The 24007-nt window shown below is 34.7% G+C and overlaps 1 protein-coding gene across 6 annotated transcripts in view; it reads left to right on the forward strand.

The window, feature by feature from the left end:
- TBC1D32 (TBC1 domain family member 32) overlaps nt 1–24007 on the forward strand; it is a 187722-nt gene that overhangs the window by 48969 nt on the left and 114746 nt on the right. For all 6 annotated transcript variants that reach the window (XR_011481887.1, XM_020887469.2, XM_070449893.1 and 3 more), the window contains 6 exons: nt 1351–1478; nt 5387–5588; nt 8753–8835; nt 17970–18108; nt 20727–20814; nt 23007–23125. Coding sequence is in view for 5 of the 6 variants with exons in the window: in XM_020887469.2 (XP_020743128.2) it covers nt 1351–1478; nt 5387–5588; nt 8753–8835; nt 17970–18108; nt 20727–20814; nt 23007–23125 (759 nt within the window). In the remaining variant the exon portion in view is untranslated. The remainder of the gene's footprint in view (nt 1–1350; nt 1479–5386; nt 5589–8752; nt 8836–17969; nt 18109–20726; nt 20815–23006; nt 23126–24007) is intronic.

The following is a 24007-nucleotide window of genomic DNA, read 5'->3' on the forward strand; positions in this document are numbered from 1 at the left end:
CTAACGCACTGAATTTTTTAGAATGTATTGGTTGCAATGTGTCTTTTGTTCAGTCACTAAGTCATGTCCTACTCTTTGCAACCCCATGGCTACAGCATGCCAGGCTCCTCTGTCCTCCACTCTCCCAGAGTTTGCTCAAATTCATGTCCACTGAGTCATTGATGCCATCCAGCCATCTCATCCTCTGTCACCCTTTTCTCCTTTTGCCTTCACTTTTTTCCTAGCATCAGTGTCTTTTCCAGTGAGTAGGCTCTTTACAATCAGGTGGCCAATGTATTGGAGCTTCAGCTTCAGATCAGTCCTTCAAATGAATATTCAGGGTTGATTTCCTTTAGGATTGACTGGTTTGATCTCCTTTGCTGTCCAAGGGAGTCTCAAGAGTCTTCTCTCGAACTGCAGTTCAAAAGCATCAATTCTGTGGCACTCAGCCTGTGATCCAACTCTCTCATCCATACATGACTACTGGAAAATAATAGCTTTGACTATACGGACCTTTGTTGGCAAAATGACATCTCTGCTTATTAATACGCTGTCTAGATTTGTCATAGCTTTCCTTTGAAGGAGCAAGCATCTTTTAATTTCATGACTGCAGTCACTGTATAGATATATTCAAAATTTTCATAGAGAATAGGTGCATTGTATCCATGTAGGTACAGTTGCATAAGTAGGTCCCAGAAAGAATAGAAACTTTAGTAGAATTAGACTTCTAGATAGGCTCTAGCATTGACACAACTCTCTAGTTTTTAGTATTTCCTTTGTACTAATTTGCTATATACTGGTAAAACTAGTTTTACTATTTTTAACAATAAAATATAGGGAAATATGATCAGTTCCACTTACGTTTTCTCATTAGTTGACATAATTAGCTATTGGCCAACTCATGAATCGATAGTCCTTAGTCACACCTACAACTAACTCATGACCCAATCAATTACAGGAAAAGATGGTGTCCCTTAGAAAAGATGGTAGTATGTTATATAGCATGTACAATGAAATTAGATCAGATATAGCCCAGTGAGTGAGAAGTAAAGGGCAAAGAAAAAGAGCTACTGCATTTGTCATCTAGAATTATATGCATATAAAACTGTAATAGCAGCAATTGTTTCCGCTGTCTTAATAAACAGTAATAGCTTTGGGTAAAAGGTATGTATGTTTTGCCTTATCAACTGTGCTAATATGAGAATATAGTCTAATGATGCATTTAATTCAAACATATTTCACAGCCTAACAATCATTAACTTTCTTTTTTGTTGTGATAATATAACTTTATTAGATTACAATACCATCCTTGAATGTTAGTCTGTGATATGTTAGCATGTCATAAAATTATATGATATCTTTAACATACAGGCTGCTCCAAATTGCTCTGAAACAGCTTTAATTCATATAGCTCATATTTTGGCAAGAATTGCATCTGTGGAAGAAGGACTTACCCTACTACTTTATGGAGAAAATATGAACTCTTCTGAAGAAAAAAGGTATGTTTCTCTTTTGAATAATTTTTGGAATTTTTTAGTATGTTTTCTCAAAATTGATTTAAAGTTTCCAAAAATCTTGTCATATATTAATGAAAATTGGGATAATTATTCTAGATAGTTATCTAGTTAGGTTTCTTGATCAACTACTAACATATTAGATCATCAGAAATTTGAAGGAATAGCCAGCATTATGAATTTTGCAGGCAGAGTAGGTCTTGATATCTATAACTTCAAAAGAAAACTAGAATGGTTCACGCTGCATAGGATTGTTTTTGCTCCCTTGGACTGTACTCTTGAAACTTCTAAAGCCACAAATGACTGATTTTAAGTTAAACCATACAAAGGAAAGCTAACTACTTCCCCATCTTCCTTCTCTAACCCTTATTCAGTTCTATCACCTGGGTCAGCCAGTGGTAACATTATGGTCATGCTTCTAGACTTTCTCTGTACCTGTAATGATGCATCAAATATATATGTTCAGTCATAGGATTCTTTCTTTTCAAAAATGGTATATGCATTACTTTTTTGGGGGTTTTTGTGTGTAACCATAGCCTCTTCCTAGGTGAATATAGAATGAAACATTTTTAAAAGCTCTAATACATTTTTGTATGACTTTACCATAATTTATTCAAATTTCTCTACATTATTGGATATTAGGTTGTGTCCATGATTTTGCCTCCACAAATAACACCACAATGAGTGTCCTTTTGTTCTATTGGTATGGTAGATTACATTAATTGATTTTTTTTTTAATATGAACCACCTTGCATACCTAGAATGTTTCTTTTTATATATTATTAGATTTGATTTACTAATATTTAAGGATTTTTGTCTGCGTTTATGAGAGAGATGAGTCTGTGGTTTTCGGGATTCTTGTCTAGCCTTTACTGTAATGCTGGTCTCATAATTTAGGAAATATTCTACTTCTAGCTTTTGAAAAAGATTTGGCATAATTTGTTAAATGTTTGATAGAATTCACCAGTATACCTATTTGGGCAAAGTGTTTTCTATTTAGGAAGTTTATTATTTATTCTATTTCTTTAATCGATAGGCTTATTCAGATTTGTTTGTTTTTTGTCAGGTTGTGTCTTTCGAGGAACTGGTCCACATCTAAGTTTTCTAATTTGTGGGCATAGACTTTTTATTGATATATTTGTCTTTTTTACACTATTCCTTTATTACCTTTATTTACAGTGTTACCTTTATTACCCATTTAAAATCAATGGGATTAGTAGAGATAGCCTCTCATATTATTAATTTGTGTCTTTTTTCCTCTGTAACCTCATTAGTTTTTTCACTTTTACTGATCTTTTAAAAGACTAGCTTTCCACCCCCCACTCATTTCCTGTTTTAATTTCATTGATTTCTGTTCTAATTTTTATTTTCTGCTTTGTTTTGGATTTAATTTCATTTTCTATGGTGAAAGTTTAGATTATTGAATTTTAGAGCATCTTTCTACTATATGCATTCAGTTCTGTAAACTTCCCTAAGCACTGCTTTTGCTACATCCAACAAATGAGTTGTGTTTTCATTTTCATTAGTTCAAGATATTTTTAGACTTATCTGGAGACTTCTTTGACCTATGAGTTATTTATAGTTCTGAGAGCATATTTTGTATGATTGATATTTTTAATTTGTTAAAATGTGTTTTATGGCCCAGAATGTGATCTCTCTTAGTGAATGTTCTTTATGAGCTTAAGGAAAATGTATATCCTGCTACTGGAAGTATTCTGTAGGTACCAATTATATGCTGTTGGTAGTTTATGGTGTTCAATTCAGCTATGTGCTCATGCTGGATCTGTCAATGACTGACAGAAAAGTGCTGAAATTTCAGACTGGATCAGTGAATTCATCTTTTTCTCCTTGCAATTCTGTTAACTTTTCCTTCATGCATTTTGACACTGTGAGGTACACATTAAGGATTGTTACATCTTTTTGCAAAATTGACCCCCTTTATTATGTAATATGCCATTTGGGTAATTTTCCTTGCTGTGATGTCTGAAATTAATATAGCTAATTTAGCTTTCTCTTGATCATCAGCATGATGTCTTTATCCTTTTACTTTTAATCTGTCTTTATCATTATATTTAATAGGCTTCTATAGATACCACATAACTGGATCTTGTTTTTTTTTAATCTACTCTGATAGTCTTTCTTTTAATTGATCCTTGTCATTTAGAGTGATGTATGATATGATTGGATTAATGTTCACCATATTTGTTACTGTTTTCTATTTTGCCTTTGTTCTTCCTTTTTTTGTGTGTTCCAAACTTTTCCTGCCATCTGTTATTATTTTTTTCCATCATGTGTTTTAATATGTTTACATCTGGGGACATATTGTCTTGCTGATAATAGTCACACAGGATCAAAGTCTCTGCATGAGGTTGGGGGGGTTGGTAATCATTTAATCCTCACAGTGACTAAGGAAGAGGCCTCTATGTTTATCTCTATTATATAGATGGAAACACTGAGGCTTGGATTTCTATAACTGTGATTCAGTATTAATAGAAGAGAAGCATAATTCTTGTTTCTAATTGTTTTAATTTTGATTATTCAATTTTTCTGGATCCTAAATTACTCATTTTTTCCTATATTTGTAAACTTTGTTACTTATCATACATGTTTTTTTCTTCCTTGTCCTTGATGGCTACAAGAGCCTTTTGAAAATTTTGTTTACTGTTGCATTTTAATATTTCAGAAGGGAGTAGATGTGAATGTAATGTGTTCAATCTGACATATTTTTTAACCTGGAAGCCTTTTCTTATCCATATAAATTCTTTTAAAATTAGGAAGACTAACTCTTTGCCATGAGTTCTAAGGTTCTTTTTATTTCATCACTTCCGTGTTTTTTTCTTTTATATAGACATTTAATTGTATGTAGTTAATTTTCTCCCATTATTATCATTATGATTTCTAGGTTTCTTTTTTTTTATGCGTCTCCCTTACACTGAAGTTAAACAGAAAAGACATAAAATGTTAGAATTTCTTCTGAATCCTCATTGTGCAGTGGTTTAGAGTTTCTAACTTTATTAGGGAAAGAATAGAAACATCCCAGGTGTTCAATCACAAGAGACTAATAGATTGAATTATATTTATACAAAGGAGTGCTTAGCAGTACTGAGAAGGGGATGCTGCTGCTGCTGCTGCTGCTTCTGCTGCTGCTAAGTCGCTTCAGTCGTGTCCGACTCTGTGCGACCCCATAGATGGCAGCCCACCAGGCTCCCCTGTCCCTGGGATTCTCCAGGCAAAAACACTGGAGTGGGTTGCCATTTCCTTCTCCAATGCATGAAAGTGAAAAGTGAAAGTGAAGTCTTTCAGTTGTGTCCAACTCATGGTGACCCCATGGACTGCAGCCTACCAGGCTCCTCCATCCATGGGATTTTCCAGGCAAGCGTACTGGAGTGGGGTGCCATTGCCTTCTCCGGGAAAGTGGATGAGAAATTTTTTTATGTACGGCTATAGAGTTGTCATCAGGATATGTAAAGTGAAAAAACAAAACAGAAGAAAGTTTATAGAATATTACCTTTTATATAGTAGAAGGGAATATGAATAAATAAAATTTTATTTGTGTTATTTTCAAAAGGAAATGATAGAAGAGTAGTAATAGCTTTAGGGGAAAGAAAAGCAATAGTTTAGAGGAAAGGAAAAAAATATTTGGATTAAGAGACATAGATATAAGATATCTGGGATTATTCCTTGATTGTACCTAGATTTAACTTTGGAATCATGAATATGTTTTATATACTAAATGTTAAAGTTAGAAAGTAGAATTAAAAAAAATGTAAAACAAATGGAGAAATAAGTGAGCTTTACTACCAAACAGTCAAGTTAGTGACATACCTATGCAGAGAAAGCAGTTCAATCAAATTAGGTCACTTGAAATACATTCTTTTGGTATCATCTTTTAGTCCTACAGGTGCTCATCTAATTGCCCAGTTTTCGAAAAAACTTCTTGATGAAGATATTTCTATTTTTTCTGGATCAGAAATGTTTCCTGTGGTTAAAGGAGCCTTTACTTCTGTGTGTCGTCAAATATACAGTACATGTGAAGGCTTACAGGTGTTAATTCCTTATAGTTTGCATGAATCTATAGCAAAAGCTTGGAAGAAGGTAAGTATTTTCAATCTTTTTTCTTCCCTGAAAATCTTTATTTTGGATATGTTCAGTGTTATAATATTATACTGAAGTTAAAATATTTTACTGAACTTCTTTAGCATCACAGTACTCCAAAGGACATAATGATTTCTAACTTGTCAAAAGATGACTTCAGTACATCCTGTCCCTGTAGGATAGAGCTCTACAACTTAACTGGTGCTGCAGTCTTTTCTTCTGGTTATTGTTGTTGTTGTTCAGTTGCTCAGTTGTGTCCAACTCTTTGAGACCCCATAGACTGGAGCCTGCCAAGCTTTCCTGTCTTTCACCATCTCCTGGAGTTTGTTCAAGTCATGTCCATTGAGTCAGTGATGTCATCCAACCATCTCATCCTCTGTCATTGCCTTCTCCTGCCTTCAGTCTTTCCCAGCATCAGTCTTTTCTAATGATTCGTCTCTTCTCATTAGAAGCATCAAGTGGCCAAAGTATTGGAGCTTCAGCTTCAGCATCTGTCCTTCCAGTGAATGTTCAGGATTGATTTCCTTTTGGATTGACTGGTTTGATCTCCTTGCTGTCCAAGGGACTTTCAAGAATCTTCTCTAACACCACAGTTTAAAAGCATCTATTCCTTGGCACTCTGCTTTTTTTATGGTCCAATCTCACATTCATTCTTGCCTACTGGAAAAACCATAGCTTTGAATAGATGGACCTTTGTTGGTAAAGTAATGTGTCTACTTTTTAATATGCTGTCTAGGATTGTCACAGCTTGTCTTCCAAGGAATAAGCATCTTTTAATTTCATAGCTGCAGTCACCATCTACAGTCATTTTGGAGCCCCCAAAAGTAAAAGTCTGTCACTGTTTCCATTGTTTCCCGTCTCTGTCATGAAGTGATGGGATCAAATGCCGTGATCTTTGTTTTTTGAATATTGAGTTTTAGGCCAGCTTTTTTCACTCTCCTCTTTCACTTTCATCAAGAGACTCTTTAGTTCCTCTTCACTTTCTTCCATAAGAGTAGTGTCATCTGCATATTTCATGTTATTGATATTTCTGCTAGCAATCTTGATTCCAGCTTGTGCTTCATCATCCCGGCATTTCTCATGATGTATTTTGGATATAAAGTAAATAAGCAGAGTGACAGGATACAGCCTTAACATACTCCTTTCCGAATTTGGAAACAGTCCATTGTTCCATGTCCAGTTCTAACTGTTGCTTCTTGACCTGCATACAGGTTTTGCAGGAGGCAGATAAGGTGGTCGGGTATTCCCATCTCTTGAAGAATTTTCCACAGTTTGTTGTGATCCACACAGTCACAGGCTTTAGTGTAATCAATGAAGCAGAAGTAGATGTTTTTCTGGAATTGTCGCTTTTTTTATGATCCAGCAGATGTTGGCAATTTTATCTCTGGTTCCTCTGCCTTTTCTTAATCCAGCTTGAACACCTGGAAGTTCTAGGTTCATGTACTGTTGCAGGCTGGCTTGGAGAATTTTGAGCATTACTTACTAGAGTGTGAAATGAGTGCACTGTGCAGTAGTTTGAATTCTTTGGCATTGCCTTTCTTTGGGATTGCAATGAAAACTGACCTATTCCAGTTCTGTGGCCACTGCTGAGTTTTCCAAATTTGCTGGCATATTGAGTGCAGCACTTCAGAGCATGATCTTTTAAGATTTGAAATAGCTCAGCTGGAATTCCTTTATCCCCAGTAGCTTTGTTCGTAGTGATGCTTCCTAAGGCCCACTTGACTTTGGACACCAGGATGTCTGGCTCTAGATGAGTGCTCACACCCTTGTGGTTATGTGGGTCATGAAGATCTTTTTGCATAGTTCCTCTGTGCATTCTTGCCACATTTTCTTAATATCTTCTGCTTCTGTCATGTCCATACCATTTCTGTCCTTTATTGTGCCCATCTTTGCATGAAATGTTCCCTTGTATCTCTAATTTTCTTGAAGAGATCTCTAGTCTTCCCATTCTATTTTTTCCTCTATTTCTTTGCATTGATCACGTGGGAAGCCTTTCTTATTTCTCCTTGCTCTTCTTTGTAACTCTGTATTCAGATGGATATATCTTTTCTCATTTGCCTTTCACTCCTTTTCTCAGCCTCCTCAGATAACTGTTTGCCTCTTTTTTTTTTTTTTGTGCACTTCTTTTTCTTGGATATGATTTTGATCATTGCCTCCTGTACAGTGTTAATAAACCTTATTCCAAAGATCTTCAGGCACTCTGTCAGATCTAATCCCTTAAGTCTATTTGTCAATTCTACTGTATAATCATAAGGGATTTGATTTAGGTCATACCTGAATGGTCTAGTGGTTTTCCGTACTTTTCTTCAATTTAAGTCTGGGTTTGGCAATAATGAGTTCATGATTTGAGCCACAATAAGCTCCTAGTCTTGTTTTTGCTGACTGTATAGAGCTTTTCTGTCTTCAGGCTGCAAAGAATATAATCAATCAGTCTAATTTTGGTATTGATTCTGGTGATGTTCATGTGTAGAATCCTCTCTTCTGTGGTTGGAAGCATTGTTTGCTATGACCAGTGCATTGTCTTGGTAAAATTCTATTAGCCTTTGCCTTGCTTTCATTTCTTCAGGTAAAAGGGACTTCAAATAGACTATCTCTATATAGATTTGGAGAAGGCAATAGCCACCCACTCCAGTACTCTTGCCTGGAAAATCCCATGGACAGGGAAGCCTGGTGGACTGCAGTCCATGGAGTTGCAAAGAGTCGGACATGACTGAGCGGCTTCACTTTCACTTTTCACTTGCATGCATTGGAGAAGGAAATGGCAACCCACTCCAGTATTCTTGCCTGGAGAATCCCAGGGATGGGGGAGCCTGGTGGACTGCCGCCTATGGGGTCGGACAGAGGCAGACACGACTTATCAGCATATAGATTTACTCTTTGGAAGTTATTTCTGGGCAGTTTTTACAGATAGCTGGGTTTTTGTTATGGACACTGGAGATCATAATGGAGCAATATTCAAATATAGTGTATATCAATACCTTCCCCCTACATTATCTATGTGCCTTATTTGTGAATTACTTTACGTGATATTTAAGAATCAAATAATTTAAAATTTGCAAGTAATTTAATCTTTAATTACAGTAAGATTCAAATATAAAGATGTAGCTTGACAGCTTATTAGTAATGCTATAAGTAAGAAAAATGTGTTATTTCTTGTATTTTAGACAAGTCTGCTATCAGAAAGAATTCCTACTCCAGTAGAGGGTTCTGATTCTGTTTCTTTGGTTAGCCAGGAATCCCAGAACATGTAAGTATGATTGATTTAAGCTCATCTGTTTTATCACATTTGCTGAAATAATTTTAAAATGAGAAATGTATAGATACTGTGGCAAAAAAAACAAAGAAAAGTTCATCTAGGGGAAACTTTCGAGATCATATATACTTGTATTTTTTATAAGAGGAAAAACTAGCAGTATTTATTATATTTCAGCCTGTATTTACATTTGAGATAGGAAATGTGACTGCTTTCAGAAAACTTGGAAAATTACCAAATACTGAAATTGGAAATTCAGTAGAACTTTTCAAATGGCCAATGAAGTCTGTTACATTTAAACTATAACTTCAAAATGTGTGGGAGTACCGTTTAATTAGATTTTGGCATTGGAGAATTCTTTAAATCATTATTTATACTAATTTTTAAAAACTTTTATTTATTTATTTTTGGCTGCCCTGGGTCTTTGTTGCCTTTGTTGCTCTAGTCTAGCCAAAGACTAGTTGCTGTGATCAGGAGCTACTCTCTAGTTGCAGGGCGCAGGCTTCCCTTTCTGGTGACTTCTCTTGTTGTGGAGCACTCACTGGCTCTAGGGCCCAGGGGCTCAGTAATTGTGGCCCGTGGCCTTAGTTGCCTTGTTGCATGTGGGATCTTCCCAGAGCAGGGATGGAACCCTTGCATTGGCAGGCGGATTCTCAACCACTGGACCACCAGGGAAGTCTCTATACTAATTTTTTAATTTAGATGTTTTCATATTTTTTTCCACAGTTATCAGTCAGATATGGAGTCAGATTAATGGGAACTATATATACATATATATATTTTTACTTAGGAGTCATATATTCATGGAGTCTCTTTTTAATTGAGTATTGGCATAATCTGAAAAGACAGAGTTTTATGTGGTAGTCTAAAGAAATTGAAAAAAAAATAAACATTTGTCTTTAGATAGGCATTGTTTAACTAAAAAAAAACCAGTCAAACAAACAAAATCTTTTGCATTTCCTTAATGGTGTAATGCTTAACAAATAGTTAAATTTCTAAATGTCAGCTGTAATTTTTTTTTCTGATCTAGTTGTGAAACTTAACTACTATTTTTTCTTTGCAATTTCTTTGCAAAAATTTGCAATTTTTCTTTGCAAAAAATGTTGCTGCAATTAATTTTTCAGGTAATTTTTATGTCTGTTTTCTTTGATTTATGATTTATTGTCTTCATTCATGCATTCATTTTCTACTCATGTATTTAGGTGTTTATTGGACTGAGTGCTTTGCCAAGTTCTATGGATGCCTACATACCTTAGAGAACTTATTATATAGTATAAAATACAAATAAGTAAATACAATATGGCAATATAGTATGCTAAATTTATGATACAAATCATAGAGGGTTCATACAGGCTAACTTGGGGAAATCTTTCCAGAAGAAGTTATAATTAAAGTAAGTTAAAATGAATACATGGATATTAATTGTCTAGAAGGGTAGAACATTATTTCCAGTGGAAGACATAGTGTGGTCAGTGGGCTGTAAGTGAGAGGGATGATGAAAGTGTTGTGAGTCCCTCAGTCATGTCTGACTCTTTGTGGTCCATAGACTGTAATTCACCATGCTTCTCTATGCATAGAATTTTCAAGACAAGGATACTGGAGTGGGTAGCCATTCCTTACTCCAGGGGATCTTCCTGACCCTGGGATCAAACCAGGTCTCCTGCATGGCAGACAGATTCTTTACATCCTGAGCCACCATAATCCATGCATTTATCAGAAGATATTAAGAAAAGGTGGCAAGAATACACAGAAGAACTATACACAAAAGGTCTTCCTGACCTAGATAACTGCAGTGGTGTGATCACTCACTTAGAGCCAGACATACTGGAATGTGAAATCCAATGGGTCTTAGGAAGCATAACTACAAACAAAGCTAATGAGGTAATGGAATTCCAGATGAGCTATTTCAAAATTCTCCAAGCCAGTCTACAACAGTACATGAACTGAGAACTTCCAGGTGTTCAAGGTGGATTTAGAAAAGGCAGAGGAAGCAGAGATCAAATTGCCAACATCTGTTGGAACATTGAAAAAAAGCAAGAGAGTTCCAGAGAAACATCTACTTCTGCTTTATTGACTACTCCAAAGACTTTGACTGTGTGGATCACAGCAAACTGAAAACTTCAAGAGCTGGGAATACTAGACCACCTTACATGCCTCCTAAGAAAACTGTATGCAGGTCAAGAAGCAAAAGTTAGAACTGGACATGGAACAACAAATTGTTTCCAAATTGGGAAAGGAGTACGTCAAGGCTGTATATTGTCACCCTGCTTATTTACCTTATGTGCAGAGTATATCATGCGAACTTTCAAGCTGGATGAAGCACAAGCTGGCATGAAGATTGCTGAGAGAAATATCAATAACCTCAGATATGCAGATGACACCACCCTTTTGGCAGAAAGTCAAGAGGAACTGAAGAGCCTCTTGATGAAAGTGAAAGAGGAGAGTGAAAAAACTGACTTAAAACTCAGCATTCAAAAAACGAAGATCATGGCATCCAGTCCCATCACTTCATGGCAAATAGATGGGAGAAACAATGGAAATAGTGACAGACTTTATTTTCTTGGGCTCCAAAATCAGTGCAGATGGTGACTGCAACCATGAAATTAAAAGATGCTTGCTCCATGGAAGAAAAGCTATGACCAACCTAGACAGCATATAAAAAAGCAGAGACATTACTTTGCCAGCAAAGGTCCATCTAGTCAAAGCTGTGTTTTTTCCAGTGGTCATGTATGGATGTAAGAGTATGACTATAAAGGAAGCTGAGCGCCAAAGAATTGATGCTTTTGAACTGTGGTGTTGGAGAAGACTCTTAGAGAGTCCACTGGACTGCAGGGAGATCTAACTAGTCAATCCTGAAAGAAATCAATCCTGAATATTCATCGAAAGGACTGATACTGAAGCTGAAACTCTTAAACTTTGGCCACCTGATATGAAGAACGGACTCATTGGAAAAGACCCTGATGCTGGGAAAGATTGAAGGTGGGAGGAGAAGGGGATGGCGGAGGATGAGATGGTTGGATGGCATCACTGACTCAATGTTCATGCGTTTGAATAAACTCCGGGAGTTGGTGATGGACAGGGAGGCCTAGTGTGCTGCAGTCCATGGGGTCCCAAAGAGTCGGACATGACTGAGCAACTGAACTGAACTGAACTGATCCTTTCTGTCCCAATCAACTGTTAGAGACTTTCCTCACCCTCAGAGGCAGAGCTTACAAAGATCAACCATAACTGCATAGTAGAACAGAGCGGACTGTGCTTCCTACAGGTACCTGGGTTGCAAAGAAGTGCTGAATTTGGGGAGAGGCATCACCTAGCCTAGCATTCTTAGGTCCTCCTACAAGTCTCCTGAGTCCCTTCTTCAAGGGGAAGAGTGAGTGATTAGGTGAAGAAAGGCAAGCAGTGTTAAACTGGGGAATGTGCTCCATGTGTAAACTTGATGCTAGAGGAAAAGAAGTTTCCTTCAACATCTGATATTACTCTTAGAAACAAAGATTTAATGGCTTTTGATAAAATAGAACTGTTTTCATTTTTGTCATCAAAATACCTCATGGATTTGAGTATCTCTTGTATTATTTGAAACATTGATATGTGTTGGGATTATTTTTCCTTTGTAGTTTGGTAACACTTGAGTGTAGAACCATTTTGGTCAGTTAACTAGACTAGCCTTTCTCTGTCATGTAGCAGGTGCTTGATAGCTTGGTTGAATGGGTAAAAGAATGAATAACATTTCTCCTACCACCAGGCACTAGTTTCTAAATAATGACATGGACCATAATATTTACTCAGTCTTACTGAAGAAGGTAAAATGAAAAGTTGCTAAAATATGTATTTTTGAGCCTGTGACAGACTAATGTGAGGTAGTTTGATCTTATTTCCTCACAGCATATGTTGGAGATTTCCTCTCCATCCTTTCATAGTGCTTATAGTACTTATAGTATATAGTGCTTATAGTGTAGTGTAGTATATAGTGCTTATAGTGCTTATAGTACTATAGAAAAGGTAGAAGCTACTGTGTAGTCATCATAGGTGATGTCTCTAAATCTGGATGTTGAAATGCAACCCCAAATAAGATTTCTCAAGGCTAGTTTGATATCAGTGATTGCAATGAATACAGACTATATGGGACTTACCTAGTGGCTCAGATGGTAAAGAATCTGCCTGCAGTGCAGAGTCATAGGTTCAATCCCTGGGTTGGGAAGATCCCCTGGAGAAGAGAATGGCAACCCACTCTGGTATTCTTGCCTGGAAAATCCCATGAACAGAGGAGCCTGGCAGGCTACAGTCTATGGGGTCTCGAAGTGTTGGACACGGCTGAGGGAGTAACACTTTCACTTTTCACTTTCACAGACTACTTAGGGACCATCCTTAGGGTGACTGTAGAGAAGAACGTAGTCACAGAAAAACCAAAGATGCCCGTCCTGCCCCGACCAGTTACCACAGGGCTTTTGGTAAATCTCTGACAGGGAAGTAATAGGGATCTTTGGTCTACAAAAACAGCCTATGAATAAACACCTGAAACTTAAGTGCCATGAGAGTGTCTAACCCTCTATTAATATCTGACCATTCAAAAAATGGAGTTCGCATAAGCTAACAAAGCAGTGATATTGTTACCTATTGTCCTCGGGGAAGGGTTCTCCAAAGACAGGAGGCAAATTCTATAGCTTAGATCTTCCTTCTGTTTTGAAACATTGAGTGTTTTCATTGTAATTTGAAGGAAGAGTTAAATGCTAAGTTAATAGAAACAGTAAACTAAAACATATTAACTCTTTCTCAGGATTGTGTGATACAACCTGCAAGTTTTTGCCTGTGTTTTACTTTTTTGGAGAGTCAGAGTAGACTTTTTAAAAACACAATTTCTTTAATGGCTAATGGTTCATTCAAGATTTTTTATTTCTGCATGAGTAATTTTTAACTATTTTCTATAAAAGAATATTTTTTAATCTGAGTATTTACTGTATTGGTGTTAATTTGTTCAAAGTATTTTTGTGAGAGTTAAAAAATTCTCTAGCTCTAGTTACTTCTCATTTTTTATTCTTAGTATTTTTTGCAGCCATTGCTTCCCCTGACCAACTTATTTGCATTAGACCAGGTTTTGATTTTGCTGATGTTCTCTTTCCTTCTCTATCTTCTCTCCTTCTCTCACTTTAGTAGGATAGGAGAGCTAGTGAAAAGACAATTGAAAATGGATATCAGTAGAAGAAGTCTACATCAGGCATTCTAAATACATTTTGAAATGTAGCACTTTCATTATTAAGCTTTTAAAAATATTGTTATCTCGATTTTGCCCTTTAAATCCATGAAATATTTGGAGTACATTTAACTTTCCACATATAGTTTTTTCTTTACTGTATTTTACTCTTGACTTCTAATTCATTTCTGTTCTTTTCAGAAAACATGGATTGTATGATATATATGCTTCTGGGTGGGTTGAGATTTTGTATTCTAGTACAGGATCGGTTAAAAATCTGTCTTTACTTGAAAATACTATTTTATGTTCTTTATTGGAAGTAGATAGAGATATTCCAAATTTTTAATATCACCACCAATATTTTGTCAGCTTATGATAATCATTCACTTTGAAAATTGACTTGTCCATTTTTCTCTGTAATTCTGGGGTTTTACATACTTACATTTTATGCTATTAGGAACATAAAAATTCACTGTTTCTTGGGAACTTTTACTGTAGTATCTCATTACTTCTTTCCATTAAGTTTTATATGATACCAGTATTGTAAATATACTTTGCTTTAGTTAGTATTTGCAGAGTACATTAGTTAAGAATATATCTATTTGCAGATAGCTCAGTAAGGCTTTCTTTTTTTCATAAAGCAAAAAGTCTCATGAAATATTATCAGGCATTAACTTATTGATGCAGTTTGAGATCCAGCCTCCTTTTCTTAGGAGAAAACATCACTAATGTTTTCTTTTTGCACTCAAGGTAGCACAATGGGTAACCTCTAGAGCTCACAGCCTGCAAAGAGGAAAAAGGTTGTAGAGACAAATGGCTTCTTTTCATTCTTTATTTTTTATTTAGGAAAGAAATCTCTTCTCATTAACATTTTTGTGAACATCTTGCTGGATGTGCCCCATGGCCATTTCTTGCTGTATGGGAGTTGATGAAAAAGGAGCTTAGATGGAGACTGGGTCAGCCTATTAAAGTATTTTTTTTTTAATCTCTTTATTTTCTGTCACTCAGAGTAGTAAATTTTGAATTTTTTATCCAATCTGACAATTCCTGTTTTTTATTAGATGAGTTTTAAGTTTTTTACATTTTTGCAATGCTGATGTTTGTGTCTTATTTTTCTTTTTGTATTTTCTATTTCTATTCTGTTATCTTTACCTTTCTCCTTTACTTCCTTATCTTAGATCAGTACATTTTATCCTATCTTCCCCTTGCTTTTGACTTTATAAATCAGTTATGTTTCTTTAAGTGGTTGTTCCTAAATTCTCAATATGTATTTAACCATATATTTTTCTAAGAAAGTATAAAGTAATTGGGTATTTATATCATGCTTTGAAAAGGAATATGAAAAAAAAAAGAAAAGAAAAGCAGTATGGAGTTTAAATACCTTGACCAGTTACAGCTTGTCTAGATACTCCATAGTTCTGTCTTGTTATAGTTATCTAGAATTTTGGTTTAATATTTTTAATCACCTGGTTTATGTCTTCACACAGAAATTAAATTGGTGTTTATTATTTTACACCATTTGTTGAAGCTTGTAGGCCATTCTTTCTGATAGGCTCCTTTTTTCCGTTACTGAAAGATGTTTTTAAGTTTCTAACTATAGGTCTTAAGGTGATAGAAGTAAACTGTTTAATTGTTCTTAAGGCTTTGAGGGAGGCAAACTGATCTTTCTGTGTCTGAAAATAGCTATTGTCCTTCCAGCCCACACAAACCACCCCCACCTCCTGTTCAGAGCTTTTGAGATCTCATATTGTCTCTCCTCTAAATGATAGTTTATCTGGGTGTAAAACTTTGATCACCATCCTTTCTTAGTGCTATTTGAGGTTTTACTCCATTGTCTTCTGGAGTAAGTAGCAGCTGATAAATCTGTTAGTATAACCACTTTTATAGGTCATATCTTTTCTCTCATGGCTTTTCTTTCTTTGGATATTTGCTACTTCTGTGTGATTTAAGTTTATCCTGCTTGGTACTTTAAAACATTTTTTTTTTAAATTTTATATTGGGATATAGTTAACTCCTGCTTAGTACTTTGAATGTTTTTTTGATCAATAAACTAGACTGATACCTTTTTTTTTGATCTAGAAAATTCTTAGTATTTTTCAAATATTTCTTCTGTTCTCTTGGACTCTTCATTATATGTATTTGAAAGCTTTTAGTATGTTCTGTCTTATCTGTTTCCTCAAACATGTATTTCTTATCTAGCTACCTTTCAGTTCAATAATTCTTTGTGGCTGAGATTTTTTTCATTTGCTTTTTAATGGTTTTTAAAAAAATACTCACAAGACTTTTTATAGTTTTTTTTTTTATATCCACCTATTTTTATTTCATTTCTGCTTTTTTGTTTCAGTTCTAATAGAAGAGTAAAAAATTTTGAGAATCATAAAGTTAGTCATTACTTTTGAATTATTTCAGCTGGAATGGATTAATTTAATGAATGTTGATTCTGCTGGCACTTGGCTTTAGATGTCTTTTGAAGTTTGATTACAAGTTCATTTTAAAATGAGTTTTTTTTTCCTTCACTACTTTCTTCCCTCCCCCATTTTTCCTAGTTTATTTTCTATATTCATTCTTCTCCGTCCAGCAGTTTTATGGTTTTTTTCCTTTTCCCCCATGTTTTATATAAATATTGTATTGGCATCTTGAGACTCCTGTCAGTGATGATGAGGGTATTGCATATACTGTTAAAAGTTACGTGAATTGATTATCTGTACATTTCTAGAAATGAGGCTTTTTCTGTATCCTCCTGTCTCCCTAGGGTTATGGCTTGTCAAAAGTCCCAATTTTTGTCAGTTATATTTAAGTATTTTGTTTATATAAATTTTATATTTTAATTTTGGCTAAACATATGCAATTTTTAGTAGTATTGCTCCATCATGAATCTTAAGCAGTGAGCCTTCCATTGGTCATACATCTCATATATAACCCTGAGTCTTTTATATCCTATTTGAGCCAAATTTAGTTTCCGTTGCCTGTATTTACCTCAAAACTAGTCCTACTTCTTTGTCCTTCTTTATCCAAGAGATATTTATTTTGTGTTTGAATGTGGTTATATCTTTGACCATTGCTTTGTGATCACCACTGATGGATATCTGTCAACATGTACTGATTGTTTCTTTCTTAATCAGAAAAGTTATGGATTTCAAATCTCTTACCAGTTTCAAAACGTATTTCTGAAACTTCCTTGGGCAACAAAAGGGCACACATTTCCACGCTCTGTTTTATTGTACATATAAGCATTTGATTTTGACCTATTTTAATATCCAGCTTTTTTGTTTTTCCAAGCAAGTAGGAATAGGATGGGTAGAAGATTTTCTCTTACTTTGATACTTCGGATGAAGTTCTCATATCCCCTCCAGTGTTTCCAGATTTCTAGCTGTGACTTTCCTGTTTACTGTATGACTTCTGAATGTTTTGAGTTGTTTTCCTTTTCTTTTTTGTTTTTCACTGGAGAATGCTACTGGCCTTTTGGAAGTATTCTGAGGAAAAAAATGTCATTTTCCAAAAGTAAAACTAATAACCAGTGAAAATAAAGTGCCCGGTATGCTTTAGAAAGTCAAAAGACAAATACTCCTTAATGAACAGAGTGTATAGAAATAGTGGAGAGCTGGGGCTTGGGGAATTTAGGCACAGCAGAATTTTAATAGGAGATGTGGAATGAGATTAAGACCTGGTTGAGAGAATTTTGGTGTAATGAAAATGCTGATATGTGCAGTTAATATTTGATTCATTTAGTGAAGGAAAATTATTAGATAGTAGAAAAAAGAATGGCAGCTCACTGTTAAGGAAGCCATGCTGTTTATCTTATTTTTAAACAGTTAAATACTTTGCAGCCGGTGTGTTCTCTGTAAGTTTAATTGTTGGTAGTATTAAACTGAGGTGTTTTTTTTTCTTCCAGTTTTGAGAATAATAAAGACATTTGTACCTTTCTTTTTATCTCTTTCAGTATGGCTTGGGAAGAGAATTTGTTAGATGATTTACTAAATTTTGCTGCCACTCCCAAAGGACTACTGCTTCTTCAAAGAACAGGTGCCATCAACGAATGTGTGACATTTATGTTCAACCAGTATGCAAAAAAATTACAGGTGCGAATTATCATCTGCCACAGGCAAAAGGAACTTTTGTTTCTGTAAAAGCCATTAAGTATATCATTCTGGTTTCTTTGCATGAAGAGATTATTAAACTTCAATTAAAAACTCATATAGCTTTGTAATATTTAACTTGATATTTTTTCAAGAGAGCATTAGAGTTGATATTGGTATCTATGACTGTTTTACAGGATGAAACAACTGAATGAAATTGAAAAACTCTCTCATCCAGATGTTTTATAAATATATCAGACATCTGGCTATATTAAAACTCAATGGAATTTCATTTTTGGGTCTAAATGTGTCAATGAGAATTTAGGGTTCACATTTTGAAAGAGATAAATATATTTGTAGAGGGCTTTTATTATTGCTACTGTTTAAATTTAAAATCTAGGCCTTTCTCACAGAGATCATTGAAGTATGTTCATTTTTTTGCTATTACAGTAAATATCCCTAGACTTCAGAGGATCATAGGTATACTTTTTGTTGTTGTTGCTGTTGTTTTTGTTTGCTTTGTTTTTTTTTTTTTTTAATTGCAGTATAGTTGCTTTACAAAGTTGTGTCGATTTCCACTGTACAGGGAAGTGAATCAGCATAGGTATGCTTTTAAAAGTGTTTCCTTTTATCTCTGGAAGTTGCTGTTTCTTGATGTTCTTCTTGTAGCCTAGCAGAAAGGGCTGGGGCCTCTTGGGGATCTTTTATTTATTTATTTTTATAGAAGAGCACTAATCCCTTTCATGATCACTGTCTACCTTCACAAATAGCCTCCCAAAGGCCCCACTTCTTACCATCACGTCTGGGGCTTAGGATTTCAACATAGGAATTTTGGCAGGTCACAGACATTCATACTATAGCAAATGTAGACGTTTTCAGGCTTTTAAGTTTATATAAATTGTGTTTTGATCTGTTGGTGAGTTTGAATTTCTCCTTGTATACTAGTTAACCATTTGAGTTTTCATTTTTCTTCCATTTCTGAAAATATTCAAGCAGTTCAAAGACATTTTTCTTTCTCATTAGGATGCTTGAGACCATTCAGACACAACTTATTACTATTGTGATAATGCACCTAGGATTAGATGTTATTTTTTTTTATTCATAAAATTTAAAGCAATCTGGTCTTCCTTTGTATTGTGCTTTTAGTGGTAATAGAAGACGTTCCCTGGACCTCAGTAAATTACAACCATATAATTTAGTACAATACTTTAATATCGATTATTCAAAACATATTTTGAAAATTTAGATTCTGAGTTATCTTGTAAGAAAGCAGCTAGACTTTCTTTAATTTTGCTGAAGATAATGTTGAGAGTCAAGCTGGTATAAATGATCTGTCTGTGTTCACACATGTAGTTATTGATGGCAGTAATTCTAGAACTGAGATTCTGGTCTTAGATTTTAACAGTGTCCGTGAAATTTAAGTCTTGTTTAGTGAAGCCCCTGTAACTTCTTGGAAGGTTTTCTTTGCTTCTTCTTTTTTAGTATTTAGTCTTGATTGGGAGACCCCTATGGCTACTAGTATCTGAATCAGTAGGGTCATTTGGAATGATTGATGAGTAATGTGTTTTTCTTCCTGTCATGGAAAAAGGCATGTGGGAAAAGATAAACACTTACTTTGCTGTACTTCTATGTTATCTAACTGTTGAATTAATGGATGGTAAATTAAGGAACATGGAGAATGAGATTTGGAAGGCAAATTTATAGAGATGTGAGCAGCAAAAAAATTGAAGAAATAAGCCTAATTTTTTTGCCATAGTCTTTTAATTCCCACCCCTTTTTTGCCCTTAAAACAGAATGCATAGTTTATATTTTAAATATTTGATGAAAACATGTGCTTATCCTTTTAATAAAATGTTGAAAAATACAAATTCTAAATGGTTAGCTCTATTTAGAAGTCAAACACTTTGGTTAAGATCAGGCTGACCTATGAAGTCTGAGGAAGGAGGAACATTTTGTAGTGTCTTTGTTATTTCCTTATTGTGATTTTTGCTAAGAGATACTTCTGAACTTTACCATGAATATGTGTATAATATTCCCTATAAAGTAGCAATTATTTCAGGTTTTCTACAGTGTATATTAAATGAGGATTATGTGTGCATGCATGTTTGTATAACTTCCTCCTTTGGGGAAAAAATATCACATTGCCTCTAAAATGATGATTTTTAAGAAGGTACCATTGTTCTTTTTAAAGCTGTTTATTTGAAAGCCCAGTGTAAAAACTGGCAGTCAATACAGATTAATCAATGATAATTTACTATTGAAGAACAAATTAAAGAATAAAATAGTAAGATAACAGAAATTAGAGTTAGAAGGAATATCTTTTCATTCAGTCCAAAGTCCCTTATTTTATATATAAAGAGACTTAGAGACATAGTGACTTGTTTAAGGTCATAAAGCTTCTTAGTTTTAGGGCTGGTACCAGAGCCTAGTTCTGATACAAGATTGTCAAAAATATTCATTAGCATTAACTCACTGATCGTAATAGTTTTTTTCTGCTCTTGTTATCCTTACTTGAAAGACTAGCATTTTAATAAAGAAATCAGTAACTCTGCATATAAAATGTAAATAAAATATTAGCATGCTATGTTTTCCTGCTTCTCATGGTTTCTTATTTACATTAGATCAGTAGGCATAAAAAGTTTGGCTATGGAGTTTTGGTTACACAAGTGGCATCAACAGCAGCAGGTGCAATAGCCCTACAAAATTCAGGTAAGTTCTTTAGAAGGATAATTTAAATAAAATGAGCTAGTTGATACAAAATTCAGCTGACATGATCAAGTATCAGCTATTTCACTCTGATGTTCTTCTTCCCAAGTTAGGACATAGGTAAAAGAGTGTTAATGGGATTTCCTTCTTTTCTCTTCCATGAAATCCCACTAGGAATTTTTTTTTCTGTAAAATATATACAATTTTTTTCTTTGCTCAGAACAATGGTACATAATGACCGAAACTAAGATATACCTGATGGCTTTAAGAACCCTTCATTTTATAAATCAAAAGTATATCATCTTTTCTTGGTATAGTTACATCTGATATGCTTTAATGTTCAGTTTCAATGATTTATATATGAATCAAGATTTACAGTCATAATAGTTGTCACACATGCATATCATTTTCTTAGTCCCTTTTCTCTTCTTTTCTTGAAAGATTCTCACCCACTTAATTTTCACCACTGTTTCTGGAGTTTATAGTTGGCATGTATTATCTAATATGGATTGGATTTTTAGGTGTTCAAACATTGAAGTTTTAATGTATTGTAAAGTTACCTGAACCCTGCACCAGAGACTGATAGAGATGCTGTGATTATATTTAAACCTTAGAAGTAAAGAATCATAATCTCAGTGGTTACTACTGAGTCTCTCCTCAGATGAAAATATTTTTCTATGGTGTATCTAAATCTTAAGTATTTTTCGGCTGAACTTATTTGGACTGCTTATATTATGAAACATATTTCTTGGCAGAAGCTGTCCTAAGCAAACCACTTACTGCTTTACTTAGAATAAAATCCAAATTATTTATGGTACTCAGGGGCACATTAAAGGAAACATTTGAAGACTAGATTCAATCCCAGATTTCCCTGTTGGTCGAGTCATTAAGCTCCTAAACCTTATAGTATCCAGCTTTCTTTGAAAGGATTAAATGCAGTTTTTCATGGGACAAAGGAAGGAAGACTGACACTGCCTGAGTTCCTATGATGTCTTAGGTACTGCATTAAGAACTCTATGTTATACTTTACGGCAACCTCCAAATATAGCACTTATTCAGTTTTCACATTGGGAACTGATGCTGTTAGAATTCAAAAGATTCAAGGCTATATAACTTAATAAGCTGGCACATTAGTAATTTGAACCCTGATAGTCTTGATTTCCGGAGAAGGCAATGGCAACTCACTCCAGTACTCTTGCCTGGAAAATCCCATGGACGGTGGAGGCTGGTAGGCTGCAGTCCATGGGGTCGCGAAGAGTCAGACACAACTGAGCGACTTTACTTTCATTTTTCACTTTCATGCATTGGAAAAGGAAATGGCAACCCACTCCAGTGTTCTTGCCTGGAGAATCCCAGGGACGGGGGAGCCTGGTGGGCTACCATCTATGGGGTTGCACAGTCGGACACAACTGAAGTGACTTAGCAGTAGCAGCAGCAGTCTTAATTTCAAAGCCTATATATTTTATTATACTAGAAACCCATTCTGCTCTAATGTGTTCCTGCTAAATTAATGATTTTATGATTAGGTGTTCTGTTTTACACTTTTCCATATGCTTTGATTCCTCATAAAGGAATTTGATAATCAAACTCAATAGTCACTTTCATTTAGATATGTAGTATCTGACTCAGGGAAATTTGAAGACTGTATAGAAGCAAAAATTGTATGAAATAGAGAACTGTTGTAAGCATATGGAAATACAAAAGGATAGTTACATTAGAGAAAGAGAACACATGTACACTCTTCAGTTGCTTACGGTGCCTCCTGATACCTCCTTCCTTATGTATATACACTGTGACTTTCAGGGTGCATTTCACTGTTAGCTCATTTGCAGAGTAACATGTAAACTTTTTTTTTTTCCAGGAAAACATGCTGAGAGAGATTATGACTAAAGGATTAAAAACTGGGACTCAAAATTCAGTCCCCTAGGGGAATAGTTTTGAGAGTTTAGTCATTACATAGTTTCATAATAATGAGAGTTTAGTCATTACATAATTTAGTCATTACATAGTTTTATCATAAGCATATATTAACAATATCAGCTCTAATTTCTACCAAGGTTAGAGGTTATTTCTTATACAGGATTCAAGTATGTCTTTTGTCATTGTGGAACAGTCTCATCAGAAGGATAATTATATCTTTCCACCAAAATCCAAAGAAGAAATATACTATAAATATGATGTCAAATTCTTCTTAGGGTTTATTAATGCCCTTATAACTGAATTATGGGCCAATCTGGAATGTGGAAGAGATGATGTTAGAGTAACCCATCCCAGATATACTCCTGTGGATCCTATTGACCAAAGCTGTCAAAAGGTAAGAAATGATTTATCTAATAACGTATAGATTTTAAGTATCTCTTAAATTACTTCATCCAGACTTTAATCTATATTCAGTTACAACCAGCAGCCTTTCCTAAGTTTGTCCTTTCCGTCCTTTCTTTGATTTCTAACTTTGTGTTTTAAAAATAAACTTATAAAAGACAGAAATACCCGTGTTCCTTGGGAATTGTCTTGTAAGGACATCCTTTTTTATGATATACCTACTATATTTTATACTATAATTTTTCTCAATTAGTAAACATCATAGACATCAGACAAAACAATAAATGTGGACTTAAAGGAGCTAGAAAAAGAACAAATCCAAATTTAATAGAAGGAAAGAAATAATAAAAAGAAATAATAAAAATCTAACAGAAATAAAGAGTAAAAGTGAAAGCAGAAAAAGAACAAACCCAGATGTAATAGAAGGAAAGAAATAATAAAAATTGAAACAGAAATAAAGACTGAAAAACCAACAGAAAAGATCAGTAAAACTAAGAGCTGATTTTTTGAAAAGATAAACAAAATTAGTAAACCTTTAGCTAGACTTCTCAAAAAAAAAAGAGGACCCAAATAGATTGGAAATGAAAAAGAAGTTACAACCAGTATCACAGAAATTATGATATTACTATGGACAATTATATGCCAATTAAGTGCACAACCTAGAAGACATTGTATATTTCTAGGATTTTACCCATCTTTTAAGATTGAATCAGGAATACAAAATATGAACAGTGAGATGACCAGTAGTGAAATTGAGTCAGTAATTTTTAAAAGACTCCCAACAGACAAAAATCCAGGATCAGATGGCTTCACAGGTGAATTATATCAGATATTTAAACAGTTAATGCTTCTCCTTCTCAAACTATTGCAAGTT

The sequence above is a fragment of the Odocoileus virginianus genome, chromosome 19 (genome assembly GCF_023699985.2).
Source record: "Odocoileus virginianus isolate 20LAN1187 ecotype Illinois chromosome 19, Ovbor_1.2, whole genome shotgun sequence".
Classification (NCBI taxonomy): Eukaryota; Metazoa; Chordata; class Mammalia; order Artiodactyla; family Cervidae; genus Odocoileus; species Odocoileus virginianus.